The sequence below is a fragment of the Candoia aspera genome, chromosome 4 (assembly GCF_035149785.1).
Source record: "Candoia aspera isolate rCanAsp1 chromosome 4, rCanAsp1.hap2, whole genome shotgun sequence".
Taxonomy (NCBI): domain Eukaryota; kingdom Metazoa; phylum Chordata; class Lepidosauria; order Squamata; family Boidae; genus Candoia; species Candoia aspera.
Genome location: NC_086156.1, coordinates 21,067,891 through 21,094,518, shown reverse-complemented (window position 1 = coordinate 21,094,518; position 26,628 = coordinate 21,067,891). Strand labels below are relative to the sequence as shown.

General features: G+C 36.0%; 1 protein-coding gene across 2 annotated transcripts in view; it reads left to right on the top strand.

Moving 5' to 3' along the window:
- CACNB2 (calcium voltage-gated channel auxiliary subunit beta 2) overlaps window positions 1–26,628 on the top strand; it is a 156,827-nt gene that overhangs the window by 113,739 nt on the left and 16,460 nt on the right. Inside the window, exons 4-9 of one of the 2 annotated variants that reach the window (XM_063303547.1) lie at window positions 10,052–10,174; window positions 14,442–14,578; window positions 17,171–17,247; window positions 22,711–22,844; window positions 26,237–26,317; window positions 26,510–26,568. In XM_063303547.1, coding sequence (XP_063159617.1) covers window positions 10,052–10,174; window positions 14,442–14,578; window positions 17,171–17,247; window positions 22,711–22,844; window positions 26,237–26,317; window positions 26,510–26,568 — 611 coding nt within the window. Of the gene's footprint in view, window positions 1–10,051; window positions 10,175–14,441; window positions 14,579–17,170; window positions 17,248–22,710; window positions 22,845–22,988; window positions 23,009–26,236; window positions 26,318–26,509; window positions 26,569–26,628 lie in introns of both variants that reach the window. The other variant, XM_063303548.1, reaches the window with a different exon arrangement.

Genomic DNA, 26,628 nt, shown 5'->3' with positions numbered 1-26,628 from the left:
TAGTTGTATGCACAACAGTACTATAGAGAATAATCTAATACAGGTAGTAGTGATATGATATTCAAGCTGAAGAGAAATCCCAAAGCTAATTTACTTTCAGTAAAAATTACAATACCACAAATATGACTGTCAAAACATTCGGAAGCTGGCTTGCATAATACCTTTTTTGGTTTCCTGGTTTCCTTTGCAATGAGAATATGAAGAAATGCTTTAAAATATATTTGAAAATATTTCATTTTATTCACTTGTACTGTCCAATTTCATATACTGTACATAGTAATGATTACACATGAAGTTTGCATGTGTTTGCATGTAAATGATATATATGAATACAACATTGGGTGAGCTTATTGTGTTAAAATAATAAGTATTGTGAGATGTAGTGATGCTTATGGCTTCAGTGTTTTAAAAGGGGATTATTAAATCAATTGTCAGAAATGGATGATACTATGGAACTGGCTGCTCCATATTCAGAGGCAATTGTGAAGCTGGGTATCAAACTCCAAGTAGCTGTTGCCTTCATACGTGGCTGGTGAAAACCTGGTCTGATCCACCAGGGCTTTTTATATGGTCTTATATCTCAACATTCAAAGGCCATTTGAGTTTATTTTTAGATCTGAAATCAGGAATTTTGTGGGTTGAGTTAAATCTGCCAGAAAAACAAACCTGTCTTTGGTTTCTCTAAACACTTTGGACAGATGTGTGTCATGCAGACCATATATAGTTATGCAGATACAATACTCAAATCAGAATAGCTGATAAACTTATAACTGGATCTAGTTTCATAATGGATTGGAGCCCTTGGAGCTAAACTAAAATCAGTAAGTTACTTGCAGTTTTCAGTAATACTAGAAACTAAATCCCAGTGGTTTCATTAAGACAGATCAAAACTGTATACATTTACATGTTCATTCTGAAGCTTGTCTCATAGAGTTCAATGAGGTCTTCCTCATTCTGAAGCTTGTCTCATAGTGTTCAATGAGGTCTTCCCTCATGGAAATGCAGAGATTGAAAGATATATTATCCAATACTATTTAGAAATAAATCTTATTTAGTTTAGTAGAACACAGCAAGGTACACATATTTCTGATTGCATTTTTGTTCATAAATAAGTTTAGTATTGCAGTCTTAATTCAGTTTTTGCACCATAATATCCACCCCTTCTTTTTATACTAACCAATTGCTTCAGTAAAAAGGGACATGTGCAGAATGGAGCAACAGATCACATCACTCACTTTACCCCAAGTTCATGAAACTTACTCCCCAATATTTAGTAGGAAAAAGGAACTTCTACATAGATGTCTTATTTTTTCACTCAGTAAGTTTGTTTCAGTAGATATTTAAAAACAAAACTAAAGAGAAAAAAAATTAAGAGAAACAAAAAGAAATTTATAAGCAATATGAGAGTAAATTAAAAATAAAGTGACATTAGATTAGAGCTATATATTAAAATATATAATTTAAGATTGAACATTATTAAAATCAAGTCAATATTCAATCATCAACAACAATAGCCAGTGTAATATCAATTATAAGCCAGAGTGAAAAGTTGATAAAAATTTCTGTGTGATCTAAAAATTTTATCTTTATTTAATGAATCATGAAATAGCTAATATATTAAAGCTTTATTTTAAGAGAAACACAGACTTCAGTCCATATATAGAATTATAATCTGTAAATGTTAAGTTAAATTCTGTATCAGTATTTTTCAGATACAAAGTTACTTTGACATTACTATATACTCTTATTATATAAGACTATCCTCGTGGCTGTTATCATATATAAACCAACTGAGTATATTTTGTGGGAATATAAGGCTTGATAATGCTAACTGAAAAATGGGTGGGCAGAAAAAAAATGAACCTTTGGAATTTGCTTGTAATAAATCATCTTCCAGAAGTGTTGGATTTAAAACATTACCACCAAATATGAAAAAATTACTCAATCTGATTATTGTATTTCTAACTATTTTTAGAAAATGAATTATTTACTTTAGCTATCAGTAGTAGAATAATATGCCAATGGTAAAACATCCTATACCAGTTTTGTCTCAGTAGGATATTCATGGTAAATTTCATATTTACCAAATATCAATCTTCTATTGATATTTATTTATTTAATTTTTATCCCGGCTTTATTATTTTTATAAATCCCGTTATTGCTTACCAGTTGTGTTTAAATTTTGCATCCATTTAATCACACGGTTTTAACTTTGAGTCATACTTCAATGGCAACTTGCAAATAAGCCCCTACAGATATTCTGAATTTTGTATTATTTTCAAACTCAGTTAAATTCTGAAATATTCTGCTTGTTTTTGTAATTCCTTTGAACTGTGTTGCTTATTGGGAAGTACTGAAACCAATGAGGTGATTCTGACCATTTCGAAGAAAGAACTGTGGAAGATTCATCTTCGTTTTGTTGATAGTTAAGTTTTGCAACTTCTATAAGGTATCTTTCCACTGTTCAAATTTTTTGTACGTTCACCTTCATGCAAATAATAATTGAAGCAAGGGATGAAAAGTCTGAACTGATTCTTTTTCTATGTTTATCTCATTCTTTTAATTTGTTCCTTATGGCTGAATAATCTCTTATAGGTTGTTAACTTCAAGCCAAATGTATTTATGCAAAAGCCCTGGGAGTTCTGTTTCCTCAGTAGAAGCAACCCAACCTTAAAATCATATAATCCAGTCTGTAATCCCTATTAGACAGCTGTCTGAATAATGCACGGCAAAATTTGATACTGCCAATCTACCTCATTCTCTCTAGTCCTATAAAATCTTAAACTTAATCCTCAAAGTTAGTTGTTTGTCCTTTCCATACATTTAATATCTTATGTTACGTTCTTACTGAAATGAAGACTGAAATTTTGGTAAAGCTACTGCTGCTATTCTTGTCTTTCATTATTATACATTTTTGCGATAAACATCCATTTGCCATCACCTTAGCTTCTTGTTCTTCATAAATGCTCTATATCCAGATAGGAAAATTTGAACTGTAGTTTATCATCTTCAGAGTACTGAATATGAAAGGCCAATCCAAATTCAAAGGCTTTCTCTGCAACAATAAAAAACATAGCTATAGTTATTCAGATTCATATTATCAGTAGCATACAAAATATGTCTGATGCAATTCCTCATGTATCTCTTTGGGACAAATCCAGTTTGATCAGGATGTATTGGTTCAGTTAAAAAGGCCATTCAATCCCTCTTCAAGTATTGCTGTAAAAGGCTTGTAATTTATACTCAGTAAAGAGATAAGTCTACATGACTCTTTGTAAATCAAGGAAATAAAACTTTTTGTCATGGGGGAGGAAGTACTTAACTTTGTATTATCTCATTCATTACCTGAGTTAATGATTTAATCAAAATTTCCAGGAAGATTTTATAATATATTACAGAAAAACCATCTTGTCCTGGGGATTTACTCAATTTCATTTCTGAGCACCTCAGTGATGCCATGAGCTAAACTGTGAAGGGCCACCCAAGACGGGAAGGTCATGACAGAGAGGTCAGACTAAATGCGATCCCTGGGGAAGGTAATGGCAACCCACCCCAGTATTCTTGCCGTGAAAACTAAATGGATCAGTACAACCAGAGATATGTCGGTATACCATCGGAACATGAGACCCCCGGGTCGGAAGATGGTCAAAATGCTACTGGGGAGGAACAGAGGATGAGTTCAACTAGCCCCAGGCGTGAGGACGCAGCTAGCTCAAAGCCGAAAGGAAGGCTAGCGGCTGACGGAGCTGGTGGTGAACGACGAATCCGATGTTCTAAGGATCAACACACCATTGGAACCTGGAATGTAAGATCTATGAGCCAGGGCAACTTGAATGTAGTTATTGGTGAGATGTCAAGATTAAAGATAGACATTTTGGGTATCAGTGAACTGAAATGGACTGGAATGGGCCACTTCACATCAAATGACCACCAGATCTTCTACTGTGGATGAGGGGACCACAGAAGAAATGGAGTAGCCTTCATAATTAATAGTGAAGTGGCTAAAGCAGTGCTTGGATACAATCCAAAAAACGATAGAATGATCTCAATTCAAATTCAGGGCAAGCCATCTAACATCACAGTGATCCAAATATACGCCCCAACCACAGATGCTGAAGAAGCTGAAGTAGAGCAGTTCTATGACGATCTGCAGCACCTACTGGACAACACGCCTAAAAGAGATGTTATTTTCATCACAGGAGACTGGAATGCTAAGGTGGGCAGTCAAATGACACCTGGAATTACAGGTAAGCATGGCCTGGGAGAACGAAATGAAGCAGGACATAGGCTGATAGAATTTTGCCAAGACAACTCACTCTGCATAACAAACACTCTTCCAACAACCTAAGAGACAGCTTTATACATGGACTTCACCAGATGGACAACACCGAAATCAGATTGACTACATCCTTGGCAGCCAAAGGTGGCAGACATCTATGTAGTCGGTAAAAACAAGACCTGGAGCTGACTGTAGTTCCGATCACGAACTTCTTACTGCACAATTTAGGATCAGACTAAAGAGATTAGGGAAGACCCACAGATCAGCTAGATATGAGCTCACTAATATTCCTAAGGAATATGCAGTGGAGGTGAAGAATAGATTTAAGAGACTGGACTTAGTAGATGGGGTCCCAGAAGAACTCTGGACAGAAGTTCGCAACATTGTTCAGGAGGCGGCAACAAAATACATCCCAAAGAAAGAGAAAACCGAGAAGGCAAAATGGCTGTCTGCTGAGACACTAGAAGTAGCCCAAGAAAGAAGGAAAGCAAAAGGCAACAGTGATAGGGGGAGATATGCCCAATTAAATGCAAAATTCCAGAGGTTAGCCAGAAGAGATACGGAATTATTTTTAAACAAGCAATGCGCGGAAGTGGAAGAAGACAATAGAATAGGAAGGACAAGAGACCTCTTCCAGAAAATTAGAAACATCGGAGGTAAATTCCAGGCCAAAATGGGTATGATCAAAAACAAAGATGGCAAGGACCTAACAGAAGAAGAAGAGATCAAGAAAAGGTGGCAAGAATATACGGAAGACCGGTATAGGAAGGATAACAATATCGGAGATAGCTTTGACGGTGTGGTCAGTGAGCTAGAGCCAGACATCCTGAAGAGTGAGGTTGAGTGGGCCTTAAGAAGCATTGCTAATAACAAGGCAGCAGGAGACGACGGCATCCCAACTGAACTGTTCAAAATCTTGCAAGATGATGCTGTCAAGGTAATGCATGCTATATGCCAGCAAATTTGGAAAACACAAGAATGGCCATCAGACTGGAAAAAATCAACTTATATCCCCATGCCAAAAAAGGGAAACACTAAAGAATGTTCAAACTATCGAACAGTGGCACTCATTTCACATGCCAGTAAGGTAATGCTCAAGATCCTGCAAGGTAGACTTCAGCAATTCATGGAGCGAGAATTGCCAGATGTACAAGCTGGGTTTAGAAAAGGCAGAGGAACTAGGGACCAAATTGCCAATATCCGCTGGATAATGGAAAAAGCCAGGGAGTTTCAGAAAAACATTTCTTTCTGTTTTATGGACTATTCTAAAGCCTTTGACTGTGTGGACCATAACAAATTGTGGCAAGTTCTTAGTGGTATGGGGATACCAAGTCATCTTGTCTGCCTCCTGAAGAATCTGTATAATGACCAAGTAACAACAGTAAGAACAGACCACAGAACAACGGACTGGTTTAAGATTGGGAAAGGAGTACGGCAGGGCTGTATACTCTCACCCTACCTATTCAACTTGTATGCAGAACATATCATGCGACAAGCTGGGCTTGAGGAATCCAAGGCTGGAGTTAAAATCGCTGGAAGAAACATTAACAATCTCAGATATGCAGATGATACCACTTCGATGGCTGAAAGTGAAGAGGAACTGAGGAGCCTTATGATGAAGGTGAAAGAAGAAAGTGCAAAAGCTGGTTTGCAGATAAACCTCAAAAAAACCAAGATTATGGCAACCAGCTTGATTGATAACTGGCAAATAGAGGGAGAAAATGTAGAAGCAGTGAAAGACTTTGTATTTCTAGGTGCGATGATTACTGCAGATGCTGACTGCAGTCAGGAAATCAGAAGACGCTTAATCCTTGGGAGAAGAGCAATGACAAATCTCGATAAAATAGTCAAGAGCAGAGGCATCACACTGACAACAAAGGTCTGCATAGTTAAAGCAATGGTGTTCCCTGTAGTAACATATGGCTGCGAGAGCTGGACCATAAGGAAGGCTGAGCGAAGGAAGATCGATGCTTTTGAACTGTGGTGTTGGAGGAAAATTCTGAGAGTGCCTTGGACTGCAAGAAGATCAAACCAGTTCATCCTCCAGGAAATAAAGCCAGACTGCTCACTTGAGGGAATGATATTCAAGGCAAAACTGAAGTACTTTGGCCACATAATGAGAAGACAGGACACCCTGGAGAAGATGCTGCTGCTAGGAAGAGTGGAATGCAAAAGGAAGAGAGGCCGACCAAGGGCAAGATGGATGGATGACATTCGAGAGGTGACGGACTCGTCCCTGGGGGAGCTGGGGGTGTTGACGACCGACAGGAAGCTCTGGCGTGGGCTGGTCCATGAAGTCATGAAGAGTCGGAAGCGACTAAACGAATAAACAACAAAACTGCTTCCTTTGTCTCATCTTATGCAATTCATTTATTAAATATTATTGTTGATCTGTAAATTTCATAATCTCTGTCATATTGGAATACTCTTGATCTTTCCCAGATTTAAGACCTTTTACTGTATAATTGAGAATAATATTAAGCAAATGTATTCATCATCTCCTCTGTTGTTGAAACATGCCTCTTTCCATCCCAAATAGATGTAATAATTATTGTATCTTGTTCTTTCACAGTTTATAAACCCAGAGAATGTCTGTTTTATTACCTTTTTCAAAATGTTTCTGCTTAGCAAAGTTCATCCTCCTGTACGTTTTATTTACTTCCATTAGGTTTAATTGATTACGAATCACTTTGATCTTTCGGTCTAAGCCCCAAACTAGGTTCAGCTTATGTCTTGATTCCAGTTGCTTCAAATCATTCATCAAAATGTCCTTTTGTTCTTGTATGATTTTCTTTCTGTTGTATGCAAAAGAGATAAACAGTCCTCTCATAAATACTTTACTAGAATCCCATATCGTATATAAAAAGATGTCAGGAGTTAAAGTGGTTTGGAAGAAGCACTTTAATTGACTGATTTAATATCTATTTATCTTTATCTATCTATCGAATTTCGTCACCACCCATCTTCCCCCAAAAGAGGAACTTTGGGCGGTTTTCTTATAACAATAGGTCATTCAGTCTTCACCTTTTGGTCTAGAGGTTCCTTTATGCAGTCTTATAGTTACTGCATTATGATCTTCATAAGTGAGAGCTATAACTTCCACATCTATAAATTTGGTTAATAATAAACACAGATACAACTTCTATAGGAGCTAAGAATTTCCTTGTGCTCAACTTCTTGGAACAAAGGATCTGCCTTTTACTAGTAGTATACTTTTTCTGTGCATGAACTTCGTTCAGAAGATTAACATATAAGGAAATGTTCAGTGGCATTTCTTGCCAATGAACCTGTTGCAGATGTAATTCCATTTGTTAGCAGTCAGGACACTACTTTTGCTATGTTCTCTCTTCAGTTCAGAGATAGTTTTTTAAATTCCAAACTGTAGTGCTGGTTTTAATTCAACTTAATTTCTTTTAAAGTTGCACTTCTTTTTATGCATGTTGCATTTTATTAATATTATTTTTATTTCCTGTTTCTGTCCTGCTTTGTTGTTATGACCTCCAGTCGCAATAATAAGCTTATGACTTCTTTCCAAAATGTATTTATTTTAAATATTTATACCTTTAAACGATTTGGTGGCTTAAAAACTATTAACACATCCATAAAGTTCAAATGAAAAATAGGATAAATATAAAATCTCAAAATTAAAACAGTAGCATTAAAAAGTCTGGGTAAATATTTTTGAGTCCCTCCTAAAGCATAATAAAGAAAGGAACTTGCTTCAAATCCAATGGTGTTTTTTTTTTTTTATAGTAGAAAGTGAGAATTATCTAAAGTGTCCACTGTGGATTGCATGGATAACTGAAGAATAATAGCTGGACTATATGGGAGTTGAGAGCCAGTTTGGTGTAGTGGTTAAGGCAGCAGGCTAGAAACTGAGAGACTATCAGTTCTAGTCCCAACTTAGGCACAAAGCCAGCTTGGTAACCTTGGGCCAGTAACACTTTCTCAGCCTTAGGAAGGAGGCAATGGCAAACCACTTCTAAAAAACCTTGCCAAGAAAACTGCAGGGACTTGTCCAGGCAGTCTCAGGGAATCAGACACGATTGAATGGATTAATAAAAAGGTTACATACTAGACTTGAGGCCAGAAAAAACAAGTTAGAAAAGGCATGCAGAGCATATCTTCTGAAATTATTTCCCACCCTTTTTTCAGCGGTGGCTGTAGGAAGTGCCTGCATTTTTTTCCCATGTGATGAAGTAACACACTGCTTCTGGGCATATGTGTTTCTGCTCTCTTCTAGTGTTGCTTTTCTATGTGCATGCAGGCTACATAAACTTTGCTCTGCTTCATGTGACCAGGAGGAGGAGGGAGGCTTAGAATGGAAAAGTTGGCAACACTCTGAGTTACTGTCCAATTGCTTCTCCCATAGTAATACACTGGGATGTCTTTATAGATATCTTGTCTTCACAATTCTACCCACTTTCATGCTTAATTTTTCTTTTTTCTTTTATTTATTTATCACATTTCATGACCACCATCGCCCCCAAAAGAGGGACTCTGGGAGGTTTAAAATAAAGCTATAAAGATTAAAATACAATAAAAACAGTGTGAAGTATAAAATAGCATCCAAGATGGCAATGAGATTCATAAATACATGGGTACCACTTGAAGGCACTAGCTACCCCCAGGACTGACTACCCACCTTCCTGCCCCAAGCGAGATGGCAGAGCTAGGTCTTTAACTTTTTCTGGAAGGCCAGGAGAGAGGGAACTTGTCTCACCTCTGGGGGGAAGAGTGTCCCAAAAGGCGGGGGCCACGGCAGAGAAAGTCCGCTTCTTGGACCCCGCCAATCGACATTCTCTGATGGACGGGGTCTGCATGACCAGGTAGGACGGGTCAATGTAATGGGGATAAGATGGTCCCTCAGGTAACCTGGCCCCATGCCATGTAGGGCTTTAAAGGTGATAACCAACACCTTGAATTAGATCTGGAAGCAGACTGGCACCCAATGCAGCTCTCGCGGCAAAGGTGTTACATGTGCCAATCTTGGGGCACCTAGAATTGCCTGTGCGGCAATTGGACATGATTGAATGGATTAAAAATATATATAGGAGTGGGCAGTCTTGTAGACAGCTTTAGTGTAAGGTGGATAAGCCTTTCTTAGCTTGGGAGGCAACCAATATCTGCTGAACTGTTTCATCAAAGAGACATCGTTCATCACTAGTGCTGCTACAGTATGGGCCACCTGCAATTTCTTGACTGTCTTCAGGGCCAGCATGAAGTATACATTGCAGCACTGAAGTCTGAGATATGAAGTCAGGATTTATCATTTGAAGCAGACAAATGTTACATGACTATCCAGCATCCATACTGGTTCCAAGAAGATTTCTGGACATCTTTCTTAGAGGATATCCATTTAAATATTGAGGAATCCATCCTTTTGATATCCTTATAGATATCAAATTTCTTTCCTTGTCCTAAGTATAGACAGTCCAACATTGAATACAAATTAATGGAACACATTAAGGACAGAAATAAAGCTGACTCACTTTGCAGAATGGTTATGAATATTGGTGAAAAACTCAGATATAATTACTACTTCTATTTAAATTTTTACAGCTTAGAGCATAATCTTTACAAATGTACATTTTTTGGGCAGGTTTCTGGCTGTTGAAATTTCTCTTGCATATAGGCAAGACACCTCTAATGATTTAGATAATTGTTTTTGCTTCTTTGATTTTCTGTTATGGAATAGTTCAGATTTTTTGTAGTCATAAATGGGACAAGGAGAAAATATTAATACTTTTCTTTCCTCATTTTCTTCTGCAGACAAAACCTGTTGCATTTGCAGTCCGGACTAATGTTAGTTACAGTGCAGCCCATGATGATGATGTCCCAGTTCCAGGCATGGCCATCTCATTTGAAGCGAAAGATTTCCTACACGTTAAAGAAGTAAAATAGTTTACATTACAATTATTACAACATCGTTCTGACATGCTATTCTTAATTAAGCTTGTTGATTTATATACCCTAGATATAATAAAGGAAATTGTTATGTATGACAGAGATTATAGAGCAATTTGCACAGTTGTTTGGCAGGAGACCCACTGCCCATGCATAACATCTGGCTGGCTGCAACTCACATCAAACCCATTGTTACTAAGATTGACATATTGGGATCCAGAAAACCAGTAAGGTCACCTGAGAGCAAGCAAGGTAAGAGGGTGGGTTATATGCATTCATAGAAGACCATTCAAAGCCCAGCAATCCCTAGTATGAAGTCAGTATGAGGGAACATTAGGTTGAAAGATTTTACTTGAAGTATTAAGGCTGTTGACAACAGCTCTGCTCTGTTGGGCATGGAGTGCCATTTGAAAAACTAATGACTTTTGAGACTTGAGAGGGACATGGTGAAGGGGAGAAGAAGGGTTGCTGTAGCCCCCATTTGTGTGCTGTTGTCCATAACTGTTAACCAGTGTGTTACCACTTTTACTACTGAATAGTCTGTCCTAATCAAAAGGAACGGCCTCAGTTCTACCCTTAGCCTCAAGTCTCAGTCCAGTGAAGGAGAACAAGGTATAGTGACGCAGAGTGATGGAAGACACTATAATATTTGCTGTTCAGTCAGCTACTTGATGAACAGTATTTAATTCCTGCTTGGCAAACATGTAGCCTCTGTTTCAAAATACTGTTTTATTTGCCCCCCATATTCTTGAAAATGAGATAAGAATGAGGATGTCTTTTCCCACAAAAATGATACTTCTCTGTACATCCATACATACTTGAAATTTGGCAATACAGAAGGATAAAACTCCCAAAGAGCATAAGTTACATTTGAGACCATCCAGGAGTTTGCCCTACTTGTCCATGAGTGTAGAGTGTTGTCGACAATTGAACCCTGAGTGTGATGACTCCCAAAATAATAGAGTTAGATGATGAATGTTAGAATAAGAAACGTCATCCTTCTTCCTTTACCCTGTAAAGATTCTTGGGACAGTGAAAAATCAATAGCATGGTTTCACTTAAGAGTCTTTTTGCTGTCTTAAGACTGGAAGTTATAAAATTTATAATTAGGATTCATAAAACAGTAACTTGTACTAACTGTATTTCAAGTCCTGTATCATTTGAGAAAACAGCCAAATCTCAAGGCCAAGAGAAAGTGCTATGCTACCAATTTGTTTGCTGTAGGTAGAGATACTTTCTGAAGGAGTGTTGAACCTTAACCTGAGCACTGGATGACAATTTCAAAGGAAATGTTGACCAGACAAAGGAGGCATCAGGGGCATAATTGTCAGGTACAAACGTATCAGCGTGAGCTTTGCTAGATGAGTGGGCCAGAATGTCTAGCTCAATGGCACTGGGCAAAATCTGAGGCTGTACAGCAGATGAGGGCCCAACTAAATAAGGAAAGACTTGATTTGGGGACAAGAGGCTATTCCAGTTGTGCATTTGTTTGTGGGATCTGCTTTAAAGGAATGTCTTGGAGGACAGAAAAGGAAAGCTTGCAAAAACTGTTACAGGATCAATCAAAGGCTTGATTAGGGGTAGGTCTCCATTGTGACTCTCTGTGAATAAGAACACAGTCCAGAGGGGTAGATCTTAAAGAGGACCTTTTCCAAATATTCTCTTCCAAGAGCAGGTCCTAAGCATGAAGCGACTAAGCAGTACATATTTATATATGCAGTAGGGCTGTACAGTGTTTCAAATTCAATTCCAAAAAGGTGCTTCAGTGCACTTGAGGACGGCAGTCACACAAGCCTAGAAATGCATAGTGGTTTAAAGAATTGCAAAGATCTGCTTTGTTTGCACACGACACTTTATGAAGCATTTTTTGCATTTTAACCCGGAGCATTGCACAACATACACCATGGTATAGAATCAGTTACAAATACAGAAACATTCTGTTGTTCATAATCTATAAATGTGAAAAGAGAAATTTAGACACGCAGTGTACAGCATTTCATCTGGTTTGCCAAACTTCTGGAAAGTAGTATAAATTGGCTTGGCTTTTTTATGTAAGTGAAATTTGAAATCATTCTTCAACTAGAGTTTTCAGAAATAAGTTGCTTTGAGCACTAGAACTACCGCAAAATGTAGTTAGTTCCTATAACATCCTAAGTCCAAAGATTTTCTAATTCTTTCTGTAAAGAAATGAGCATTTTGGCTCTACACCAGTTTATGGATAGTCATTCTAGTGCAAATGTTTAAGATGTGGATTAATTATTGGGATTTCATTTATTTAATTAGAGCTATATATTTTTTCAATGAAATAAGCTTTCATCTTCCTTAACCTTTTCCGACTTTCTAATAGAGGACTAAGCTGAGCAGTCAGAAGAGGATGTATTTAATGCTAGTATCATAACGATGCCAATATCATAATGCCCTTATATAAATAAGTGGTGCAACTGCATCTGGAATATTGTGTGTAGTTCTGGGCACTGCACCTCAAAAAGAATATAGGGAGCTAGAGGAAGTTCAGGACAGGGCAACTAAGACAATTAAGGGGCTGGAGCAGCTTCCCTATGAGGAAAGGCTGTGATATTTGGAGATTTTCAATCTAGAAAGGAGGCGACTGAGAGGGGACATGATTGAGATATACAAAATTATGCATGGTGTAGATAAAGTGGATGAGGAGAAGCTATTTTCCCCCTCCCAATACTAGAACCAGAGGTCATTCAATAAAATTGTATCCTGGAAGAATCAGGACAGATAAAGGAAATATTTTCTTACCCAACATGTAATTAAACTTGGGAATTGTCTACCAGCTTTGCTGACTTCAAAAGAAGTTTTGACCAATTCATGGAAGTCATGGGAATCAAGGGCCATTACAGACCGCTAGACTAGGTAGACCAAGAAACCTATCCAGCAGGGCACTGCTTATGTTCTTAAAGTGATGCTTTGTGTGCAGAAGTGAAAGCTATAAGTTTCAATGTGAAATCCTGGACAATATATGTTCTTTTTCTAAAGTGAAGTTTAAGAACATACAATACCAGCAGATACTTGTGTTTTAATGTAAGTGAGTGGAGGCAGGGGAGACTATGACTATGCAGAAAAAGCAGAGAGAAAGGGTATTGAACGCTTCAAATGCCAGTTACATTTTAGCTGCATGTTTCTTTGATCATCTCTTCCCCTTGCACTGAGAGTCCAAACCTGGACAAACTCTGAGAAGACCAACAGGGGAGGCGTTATTAAGAAAAAAATTCAAGTACCTGCCAGTCATCTCTTTTCTATTTTTTAATCACTAAGCCCTACTTTCTACAAATTTAGCACAACTGACATTTTAAATCTAAGTTCTACATAGCTAACTTTAAAGTTAATAAGATAGTGTGCATGCTCCCTTTCTCTCTGTCACACACACACAGAAACAAAAACATACATAATACATGCATATATATATTTGTACATATAAACATAAATAGGTCATACAACTACACTGTGGGGGGTGAATGAGGGAACAATGGAAATTGGTATTTTCTGAAAGCTGAAGCTATTCATGTATTATGGAGAATAATGGTATGCTCCTTGCAATATATTAGATTCCCTTTTTTTCCAGGCTGGAGTTGAGTCCAAGCTGATCATAAAAAACACAGTTCACCTCTTGTATCATTACCTTCTCATAAATTAAGAACATCACATGGACAAGGAAATAGTTGAAAAAAGACTTGGTTCTTTTGTGTCCCTACTGTTTCACAGTATTGTTAAAAGATAACACTCCTTGCTAAATTATAATCTACTGTATTCATTCTTTGGTGCTTTCTGAAAGGGGACTCCTAGCATTACCAGTCAGAAAGCATTGAGTAGCAGATTTTCTCTGGTGAAAATCTTAAAAACCATGGAAGCAGAATTTGGGAAATATTGGAAGGATACAAATAGCAGTAATTCCTTGCATTTGAAATAATTTTATAAATGTCTAGACACTCTGAGCCATTCCATGCACAAACCTATATAATGGCATTCACCATGATATATTTAATGGAGAAATTTAATTCAAAAGCTTAAAAATATGTTGGTTTTACTATTGCTGATATGCAGTTTAATTTACATATGTAAATAAGGCTGTGTTGCTGTGCACACTTAACCAGGAAGAAAATGGAGTTCAATGGAGTTTTCTTCTGAAAGTATAGAGTTGTCTTGTGTAACATTGTTACATAGGCAGCAAAAAAAAAAATGTTGGTACTGACAAATACAAACAAAATAATTCTGACATTCTTTCTTTCAGAAATTTAACAATGACTGGTGGATAGGACGATTGGTAAAAGAAGGCTGTGAAATAGGATTCATACCAAGTCCAGTCAAATTAGAAAACATGAGGCTGCAGCATGAACAAAAGGCTAAGCAAGGAAAATTTTACTCTAGGTAATTAAAAATGCCTATGAAATAATCTGTGATGAGGTGTCAAGTTAATGTAACAAAGATCAATTTGCTTATGATAAAGTTCAGTCATTTTCAAACAAAATCAGTTTTTCAAGTAAACATTTAGTTTTCATTTTTTTCATTTAAAGGAGAGAAGTAAAAATTCTAAGAATGTTGACTCCTATTTAGATATCCCAGTTTAGGCAGTACTTTCACTATAGGATTGTTCATATCTCCTCTTGATGATACATGTCTGGCCAAAAAAGTTCATTTTGTTCTTTTTGATCCTTGCGGAGTCCCATGGAAGGGTTTTGGGTACCTTTAGCAAACTGTACCTTGCTGATATTCAGATATCATCTCTACTTTAGAGAGAAAAGTGGAAAACATTGTGGCTTCATTAAGTTATTTATTTTACGGGCACATGAAATGGCTGCAAGAACATGCAAGAGTACTTCTGTTCTGCTCCCTGTTGAAAACCACCTCTATCCCAGCAATGCAACTGAGCTAATAAAATTTGGCATAAATTTCAAGTTGGTTCATTGTTTTACAACACAGAATCAGGAAGCTTGATTGACCTTCCTCATGTTCTATATTATCTTAAAACAGTGAAGCTATCAAAGGGAAAGAGGTAACCTTTCATATTATAATGGAACTTCATTTCCTCTACCCTTCTTATATTTGGAACTACAGATAATTAGAACTTGCCTTCTGATTATCAGACGTTCAGTCCCAACTTCAGCTGAGGAGGTCAGTCCACACTTCTTCAGCTTGTCAATCACATGAGCATGTTCATGAGCAAACAATCATATGAAAAGCATAGTTTACTTAACTACCCTTGATGGCCTTTGAGTGGTTACTCCATCTTTGGCTGCAGAAATTTCAGAGTAGACACTGCAATATAATCTCATTGTTATAAAAATGCATACAAAAATGCATACAAAAGGCAGGGACTACACGGTAAATCCCAGTATGTAATTAAATAATCCCACTGACTGATGCCCATTTGTTACATCTAAAGAATTAATACACATACTGATTTTGACAGTATTCAGGTTTTTTTATTCCCTATTTTTCAGTCAGTGGTATATATCAAAATTTTAGTGTCTTACATAATATACTTCTAGCTAAAAGAAATCATGATTTTAGCTAAATAATTTTGTCATTTCGGCATTCAAATTATCTTGAATGTACACTGTAGATAAATTAGAAGGTAGCAGACACTATAGAATATTCCTAAATTTGTAAAATAGAAATTAAGATTTGTCCTCTCATATTCTGAACATACTGCCAAGATTGCCCACTGAAAGATTATATGCCTTTATGGATTATTTGCCATCAAGTTGGTCTCAATTTAGCAACCACACAGATGGATTTTATCCATTATGATCTGTGACTAACCTGGTCTTTCAAGTCTTCAAAAGTATACCAATTGCTTCTCCAATCCAGTCCATTTGCCTTGTTGCTGGCTGTCCTCTTCTTCCCTTCCTTCCACCTTTCCCAGCATTATAGAGTTCTCCAGAGAGCTGTGCCTTTGCATGCGTCTGAAGTAGGATAGTTTGAGCCTGGTCATTTGTGGCTCAAGTGAGAACTGGGTTGATTTGTTTGATAATCCATTTGTTTGTTATCTACCTGATTAACTCAGTATGTCATAGTTCGTTGTAGCAGTAGTAGGAAATACCCTATTAGGGGCAACAAATCTTTTTAAAACAAAATTTTAAATTGTATTTCCCCAATTTCTCATATATAAATATCTATAGGTATCTTTGACAAAATTTGTTCTTGTATGTCCAACCCTTAATTCTTTCCCAGCAGTTCTCTTAAATGTATGTCTTTTAAGTATAGAAATCACATAATTATTTGCTCAAAGTTCTTGTAATTCTTTATTTTGACTTAATATCTCCTTCAACTGTTAATTTTTTAATCAATAAAAAGGATCCAATTTATTCAACAGATAGGTTTTGATTTATAAATAATAACTCTGGAGATAGGAAGAGTGGGGATTCCAACCACCAGTTTCAGGGTAGCCAATAATGGGAAGTCCTTGCTGAAGCCTTTCCAGCAAAGTAAAAGTCTTGTCCCAGCTAGCCTGCAAATTCATTTTATTGAAAGTTCCAGGAATTCTTACTTCAGATATAAAAGCCATATCTGATTGCACAAATGACCACTACAAAATATCAGTTACAGTCAGCCATAATACAGTCACGCTTCATATAAAACTGGCATATGTGCCACTTGTGGAAAGTGGTCACATTGAAGAAGAGCCATTAGAAAAATTGGAGAAAATCACAGGCCTTTATTATTTCTATTTCAGATTATTCCTAAGTTTTTTGGTAAAACACATAGCAATAAAAGGCTATCTTGATGTGATTTGGATTTTGGAGCCATTTTAACTATACATTATAGCACTTGATTGTATAATTATTACTTCATACAGATAAATTGTTTACATCTTCCTGTGGTTTGCCATGCTGTAATTCTACAAATTTCAAGAATTCAAGGAAAACTATCATATTCTCTCTTGGTGCTGATGCAAGAAAATATATGAGATAATCAAAAAAGTGTTTGTAAATCACTTTTCCACTTTTGATTTTCTAGTAAATCAGGAGGAAATTCTTCATCCAGTTTGGGTGACGTGGTACCTAGTTCCAGAAAGTCTACACCTCCATCGTCTGGTAAGGGGTCATATGTTCTTTTCTGTGGTCTGTTTATTTTCCTATATCCCAAAACTTAAGAGTTTTCAGTCAGGAGACAAGTCTTTTTAGTGAAGTGGCAAGCCATCAACTTTTCCATAAGATTTATTAGCAAGGTTCATGCTTCAAATAAAATGAAAATGAGACATAAGATGCATTTAATAGTGAATTGGTACAGCTAATTCACGTTTGTGTTGAAGTAATTTGGTATAAGGCAGGAGGGTTGCTTAATTGACTTTTTTAACTGAATGAATAACGAGACAACACCTAATATCAATTGGTAGTTTGTAAGATAAATAAGCAAAGGTGTAACTCTGCGTGGCTAACTGTAACCATTCTAGCACCAATAACAAATTGTACTGCTTTTATGCAGTGTATTATGTTCTTATGTCTAATATGGTTAAACTGCAGAATTCACTGATGAAGTGATGGACATTTATTTAAAAGGCTTTAAAAAAGGATTAGATAATGCCATGGAATAAAAGGCTGTGTCTTCTAATCATAACTGTCTTTGTTTTTGTGTACTTTCTGTGGGTTTCCCAGAGGCGGTAATAATATATTATCTCCGGGGTTAATTCTAATTCTTATATTATATCGTTCTGTGATCTTACTGGCAAATGTGGGAAATAGAGTCCAGCAGGATTTTCTGCAAGTTCGTGTGAAGAGATTTAAGCTAGGAAATGCAGAAAAGGAGTTGGTGAATTCATCCATTTCCTTAACTTCTACTGTGATTCACTTGTAATACTAATGCCTTGATTATGGCTCTCTCTCTGCTTGTTCTGTCTGTAAAATAGAAATATTAAAGTTGATTGCTCCTGATATTGTTGTCTTGAATGTTTTCATATTTTGTTAAACTAACTCTGATTTTTAGTAAGCAGTATAGCCTAATAAAAAAAGGTTTAAATATTTCTTTATTTAATGAAAGATCTCAGAAAACTGTGTGAATTTAGAATCTGTAATTACACTATAATTAATTTTTTTTACATTAACATTTGAGTGTATTATAAAACCCAATTTTGTGAAATCAGTGAACGTAAGTTTTACATCTTAGATGCAAGTGAATACCAAAAGAGTTAGCATTTAATAACTAAAAAGGAAAAGTTATAAACAAAAAGAATCATAGGTGCCTATATGTATGATTCTTTCACAATTTACTGTATTTTCATAAGCAGCACAAAACAGTTATAACTTACATGTTATAGTATAAAAACAATCAGAGTAATTATAATGATAACAATGAAGGACTGCTGTTCAGTAAATATCTGACGTTGGAATCAGTCAAGTAATTTGAGAAGACTTGAGACTTTGAAGTTTGTTTTAACCTTGGGCATTTTATATATATATATATGTGTGATTCATGGATACAAATCATATACAGGTAGTCCTCGCTTAACAACCACAATTGGGACCAGAATTTTGGTTGCTAAGCGAAGTGGTCATTAAACAAATCTGAGCTGATTTTATGACCTGTTTGCAGTGGCTGTTAAGCAAACCATGTAGTTGTTAAGTGAATCATGCAGTTCCCCATTGATTTTGTTTGCTAGAAGGAGGTTGGCAAGGTTGAAAATGTCAATCTCGTGACCACGAGATGCTGCGACGGTCATAAATGTGAACCGATTGCCAAGCGCTCAAATTGTGATCACGTGACCACAGGGACGCTGCAACTGTCATAAATGTGGGAACTGGTTGTAATTGTTTTTTTCAACACCACTGTAAGTCTGAACTACCACTAAATGAATGGTTGTTAAATGAGGACTACCTGTATCCTTTTTGTTACACAAAAGATGCTCTCCAAATGTCTTAATTATATACTTTATTTTTTAAAAAATCATTTTAGCATGATACTTATCTTCAGTGCTGATAAAATCTGAAAAATTCCTTAATTGTAGATATCTGCAATTTCACCCAGATTGAGAAGGGGAAAAAAATGGACGCAGTTAAAAATGTCTTAAAAGGTGTTACTGCAATTAATTATCTAGAAGAATATTACCTAGAAGAATTCCCAACCCTGTGACTAAGATGAGCAGTACTAATTATGTAACACAAAGTAAATAGCACATAATGTCTTCTATTTGTGTGGTCATCAGGATTATGAGGATGAGCTACAAGATGACTTAGCAAGGCACATTACCCCATCCCCTCTTCCAGTGTAGCCAAAAGGCGATTGAAGCTATCACTTTTGTAAATTATTCAAAAAAATTGTTGTGTGGTTAAATAGGGAAGTAGTTGAACTTGACTTATTTCCACTAGTTGTGGTTAAGATAATTGAGTGTGTCAGATTTAAATGACATAACAAGACATATTTAATTTAAAAAATGGAAAGGAATAGTCTAAAATCCACAAAACAACAAGACTTTCCTACCAAGAAATAATTCATTTTGATGCTAATTGATTTCTGTAATAATAGGTGCAGATGAATTGTTTAGCTAACATAATTTATGGGATTCCATTTCACTGCAAACTTTATTAAATTTTCATTTTTATTTTTAATGTTGATTTTTATTATTGTTATTCTTTTTAATGATATTTTGTGATTTTGATTTTCTTGTGTGTACCCTTGGGAGCAAATCATAAATATTTTGGATAAAGAACATGTTATTCTCCAGTCAACATGAGTTTAACAGAACTTACAAAAAATAATAAAGTAGCCATTTCAGTAAAACACAAATTATTGAATCTCATAGGAAAGCCTAATAAATATGTATGCATTGCAATAAAACCAAAGTCAAAACTATATAATGAAAATAGAATATTAAGCACTTCGAGTTTGATAGAACAGTATGTTTTTTAGCTGTCATTTTAAGGTTACTTTTGAAGGGCCAACTTGAATTCCTTCAAAATGAAATTCTAAAGTCATCAGTACACAGTAGGCCTGTCCTGAATTCTCCATCAACCATCAATTTTTTGTACTTTTACGGGCATGTAATGGGGCTTTAAACCTAGCAGTTCGAAAACATGCAAATGTGAGTAGATTAATAGGTACCGCTTCGGCGGGCAGGTAACGGCGTTCCATTTAGTCATGCCGGCCACATGACCACGGAAGGGTCTACGGACAAACGCTGGCTCTTCGGCTTTGAAACGGAGATGAGCACCACCCCCTAGAGTAGGACACGACTGGACTTAATGTCAAGGGAAACCTTTACCTTTACCTAATGGGGCTTTAAATAGTGGTAGTAGAGCCTGGATGACTTCATAAAAGAAAAGGCAATTTTTCAGACTCACAAGTCCCAAGCCTTATGCAGTCTGATTCCTTTCCCACCTTTCTACATAATGCAGTCAAGGCAGAGTACAATTACATACAATATTTTTAAAAAAACAAACTCCCAAAACTCTAACCAATGTGATTAAAATATTAATATCAAATACCATGTTAAAATATGTTAAAATGACTTTTTAACATATTAAAAAGAAAAGTCAGTTTAACTTGCTGGGACAAGGTGGGCCTTCCTATGAAAAATTCACACCTTGGATGTAATTTCTTCTGTTCTATCAGCCAAACTTCTCATGGTGAAATTGAAACAAGGATCCCTCTGGAAGACAACGATACTCCAGCAAACATGTTGCATTACTTTACATTACTGCTGGTTAAAACTTGCCAAATAACTAAGCTTTATGTTTGCATGTCAAAATTATAAAACAGTTGAATTATAACAACAGTTGAGTTGTTGAATTCCATATGCATTTGGAAGCCACACCTTCCAAAAGTGGCTAGCATAATGCACTTCTGGTCATGATTTGTGAACCACTCCTAATGGTTAAGTTAGGGGCCGCGGTGGCTCAGTGGTTAAGATTCTGAGTCAGAGGACCATTAAGGTCGGCAGCTCAGCAGTTCAAAACCCAAGAGTGCGAGCCACATGATGGAGTGAGCTCCCATCAACTTGTCCCAGCTCCTGCTAACCTAGCAGTTCAAAAGCATGCAAATGCAAATTGTTGAATAGGTACCACTTCAGTGGAAAAAGAACAAGGACATGAAAGGATCCCCCTCGGGTGTCCCTCAGGCAACGGTGATGTCACCAGCAAATCCTTTCAATACCGCCTTGGCAGGTGCTTCTGACAGAAAGAAAGAAAAAATGGTTAAGTTTGTCATCCAAATACAGAACACACATTATTTCTGGCTATGTGGATTCATTCAGTTTCTGACTGATTAATCAGGCCATATTTCATGAAATGGCAGAATTTAAAAAAAACTTCAGAGCATTTGTGCTGCTCTTAATTTCAGTCTTAATCTTCCTTATACTCATAGCTTATATTTTTAAAAAGCCTTTTTGGTTGCCATTTGTATGCTTTGCAATGACTAAAATAAATTGATTACCTTTTCTTGTTTCTTTAATATATGCATAATACAAATATACTTTAAGTGAAATATGTTTGTTTATACTTAAGCAAATACTTAATTCATTTAAGTAGAAATCTAGGTAACTGTATCTAATTTGCCATATAATTACATCTGATTTTCACTGATAAAAATTAAGTTACAACTGTTTAAAACTGTTGTGGTTGATCAACAGTTTGTTCAAAAAACTTTATTGCATATAACTCTTTCTGTACACAGTATACTAACATTAACACAAGAGAGGTTTTTTTTACAATAATTTACAATTATTTTACCTGCAATACTGATGCACATTCCTTCATTGAGAGAATGCAATAATTGGGCTTGAGTTTTTTTTTATTTGCTCATGGCCCAGAACCCAGTCCTTCTATGATTAATTGGCTTTGATCCTAGCAGGAAATAAGATTTCAGTATACAGTGTTATAGGTTGTGCTTTCCCAAGGAGAACCGTATATTAGATATATTGTTCTTCAAGACTGATTAATCTCTGTTTGATGGATTTTGGAATTTCATAGATCCAGCCAATAAGACTGGTTGTAAGAACTTGCTTGTGGATTCAGTGTTTGATATAAATATTTTCTCAGAAATGTATGATCAGTTTAAAATAGAAGATATTTATATATGTGAGTTGTTGGTAAAGTTAGAAAAATTATGACCAAATACATATTAGATAATTTCTAGTTTTATCATATATACTTGTGGATAAGCCCATCTGTGGATAAGCCGACCCTCAAAATTATGTTTTAATTGTCACGATTGGCTTATATGCGGGTGGTGCATTTTTCATGGTATTTTGGTTAAAAATTTGAGGGTCGGCTTATCCACAGATGGGCTTATCCGTGGTATTTACAGGTACTTTAAAAAAGTATTACCATATACGCTCACAGATAAGCCCATCTGCAGATGAGCTGGATCCAATTTTGGGGGTGTATTTTGGCACCTAAAATCCTCGGCTTCTCTGCGAGTATATACATACTTAATTCTGTTCTAGTATTTTCTTTTAGAATTCACCTTTCCTCCTTTTGTTTGATGGATCTGACATGCAACACTGTTGTTTTAACATTTTCCTCCCCTTCCTGTCTCATAATTTTATATTGTTTATCTGTATATAGCTATAGATATAGATGCCACTGGTTTAGAGGCAGAAGAAATTGACACTCCAGCAAACCATCGCTCCCCCAAACCCAGTGCAAACACTGTCACATCACCCCATTCCAAAGAGAAAAGAATTCCCTTCTTTAAGAAGGTAACACCTACTTCCAAGATGCCGTCTGTACATCTGCTCACTGCACTGTGTTACATTTGAGTCCTGTTGACTGTCTGGGTCTCTTGACAAGACAATAACGTGCATGCCTTTGTTGTTCTTTGTTTCTTTTCCATGCTGCTGTAGCTAAGCAGAAACAGAAATCGGTAAGTTTGCGCTGACACAAGCTATGTTTAATCTGCCATTGGCATCATTAGCATCATCACATACAGTTTATATTATGCAATCATTTTAATACAAATAAACTCATCAAACAGCTGGCTGATCCCATACAACAGCAGACTAGGCCCTGTGAGTGACTGAGTCCTAATTGCTTATGGTACTTTTCCTTTTTGATGGAATAATAAGCGGCCGAGGGAATATTTTAAAACATCCATGGAAGTAAATCTTCAAGACTAGATGCACCACACTAGTGCATGCTTACTCTTTGTCATTTTTCTAGAATTTTTTACTTGTGATTCAGTCTTATAACTCATTTTTGTTAAATCTAAATAGATACTCATCTTGTTCTTTAAAAAGAACCTGCAATTTTTAATTTAGTCAGTATTTAAACTTCTAATCCACTAGGTGCAAAATCTGCAAATGAGCAAGACCAGTGGAAAACTGCAGACTTGTTTTGGCGGTCTACTGTGAGTTTTTCCTATTGTCATATATAAATTATTTCCCATTGTTCTTGCCTTCTCCTCAGCAGTCATATTGTAGTATCTTGCCTATTAGATAACAAAACCTGGTGACACCTTTCTTAATCGAGAGTACTCCATAGATAGGGTGTCAGATACATAAATCATCATGATCTTTTTGCTCCTTCCTGGGACTCTTAAGATACTTAAAAAAAACCAAAAAAAAAACCCTATGGAGTTTGTTATTTAGCTGCTATCTGCAAGCAATTGAAGTGTAATTGATAGGGTTTTTTTAATAAAACCATTTTTAATTTTTGTTTTTAACAGCTATATTCCTACATTGCTTACTCTGTGCACTGCCCTTCCTTAGGCAGGTGCACTTCAGATGTGTTGAGTGCCAGCTCTTATAATCTCTCAACCAATGTGACCCCAAACTGCAGGACTATGGGGCTGAAATCTAACATATTGAGAGGGCATTAAATTGGAGAAGGCTGATATACATACTTTTCCAGTTATTTAGTTATGCTGAGCAAATTTCCTATCTTTATATTTTTAAAAATGCAATTTTCAACATTCAAAAAATGCCCTTTTTTGCACCACTTCCTTCAGCAATGCCATCTCTAGTTTGCCAACTATTTTACAAAGTAGAATTGATCAAGTTAGTCATTCCCAGTGGTACATCTTGTGGAGAGACAAAGTATGAGTTTAACAAATACATCATATTATTTATTGCAGTTGCATCTATATTTCCTCTTAAATATAATTCTGTTCCTTTTGTGGTTTTACACAGCAATTCTGTACACAACAACTGAAACTTAGTCATACTGTAAAATTCTGAATTTTACAGACTTGCTTCTGAGTAGATGTCAGTAAGATTGTACCTTATCAGGAATGGAGATTATTGGTGATAGCAGTACTTATTAATTATCCTTAATTCCTTCTTTTTTGTAAGCGTTCTCAAAAATCTCAACAAAATTGCCAGGTGCAATAGTAATTGCTGTGTATGTTGACATTTGTTCACCATAATGTGGATGGACATTCTAATTAACTCACTGATAGAATCAAAGCATACCCATCAGATGGAAAAATCACCCTCATTAGCTTTGTGGAATGATTTTGAAACAGTAATATAGAAGGGGATGTCTCTTGTAGTCCATTTGAGTCCCTTAACATATTGCCACTGACAGCATAGTTAATTAAAGCTGGGAAAAGCTGAAGACTGGCATACAATTGATTTTAACGACTACCAGTATTCCATCAAATAAGGTAATTTCTGTACCTACTTACCCTAATTTTCAAGGGTTATGATTAGCGTGAGGCTTTTATAGATAGTCACCATAAGACATGGACATATTACAGCAGGGCACTGATCTGCTAAATATAAGAGGGTCATAACATAGTTTTTAAAGGTTGATACATAATGCATGCAAAAGATTATATATAGCAAGAATAATTCAAATGGTGCATTTGTATACACAACGAATTAATAGGCTTTGCTTCTAACCATTAAAAGAGATCTGGCACTGTAAAAACTTAAGTTCACATGCTTTTGATGCCTTGGGCACTATATATCATTCTACTTACATTATCAGTTACGTGGTAAATTTACATGAAAACAAACCCTGACATAAATATATGTTTCATGTGATAGATTGCTTTAGACTGCTGCTTGCGTGGCATTTTGTGCTGTTGCTGTATTATGTTTGTCCTTGTTTTCTTATGATTGTATCCTACCTTATTGCTTTTCTTGTGGTTCTGCTCTGGATGAGTACCGCAATACTGAACATGACAACATTCTGTGATGTTGACTTACATATTTATACTATGTAGGCCCTTGAAAAATAGATCTGGCATGCCTACCTTTAAGCTTTCCCCAGGTTGGTGGTTTTGAATTTGACACATTTTGCCCTCTGCAAGAAAGCAACAAAATTTCAAATGGAGCACTTTGGGTGGTTTAACTTTGCTCTTTCCCCCCCAAATACATTACCTTTTTACCATATTTTCATATAATTGTTTTACAAATTTACACCTTAGTTATCAATTATTTATACATAACTTGAATGATACGTAAAGCAAGTAATTTATGAAACAGTATGCATTATCTTGAGACGTTTCTGGTATTAGCCAGTCACCTAGAGAGAGAAAAAACTGCTGCAAGGGATTCTCTATAGCATTTAGCAAGTGTGCAATTATAGCTATATTTCTGAATTCCTATAACCATTGGACTTGGTTCTGAAACTAGCTGTCAGCAGGTGGGCAATGAGATTTCAAAATAACATCATTAGGATTTAATAAATTTCAAATTTATATTGATGGATGAGAGGTTGAAATTTTCCTTTCTGTTTGCTTCTTGTCCATACTTCTCAGTGATATTAAGAGATTGTTTGAGATCCTTTGATTGTATTTTGGTAGATTTGAGTAATAAATGGAAATGGAATTCTGCAGATTCAGTGTACTCTTCATTTACTTTTTGGAACGGTCCTTTTACAGTTGTCTTGGCATTCCTAAATGATTATTCTAATTTAAAATATAATTTAAATTCACTATGCAAATAAGGTTGGATAGAAGCATTTATGTTCTTGAAATATCAATAATACTCATGTAATAGTTTCAGAATGTTTTCTGAGAAAAGTCTCAGTCTAAGTAGTTTTTGACTTTGGTGACATCACTCAGAATTCTGTTAAATAAACATATGTGAAGAATAAACCTTTTTTTGAAACTAGATGTTGGAATTATCTTTTTAATCTTTATCAGACAGAGCACATCCCTCCATATGATGTAGTGCCTTCTATGCGACCAGTCGTTTTAGTGGGGCCTTCCTTAAAGGGATATGAGGTAGGAATATTATAATGAAGTTCTTTCATTTTATTAAAAACTATGCTGCTTTGAAATGTGGGTGAAAGGAGAACTGCATTGAAACCATTATTTTTGTTTTCCATTATGAATCAAGCTGAAAACGGATGAGTATAAAATCATACATTTTTTATCCAGATCTATCATGACATGTGGATATTTTCTTTATTCCAGGTGACGGATATGATGCAAAAAGCATTATTTGATTTTTTAAAACATAGATTTGAAGGGCGGTAAGTACTAGGAATATAGTCTAAATCAGAGTGAAAATAATATGTCTGTTTTGCCCAATT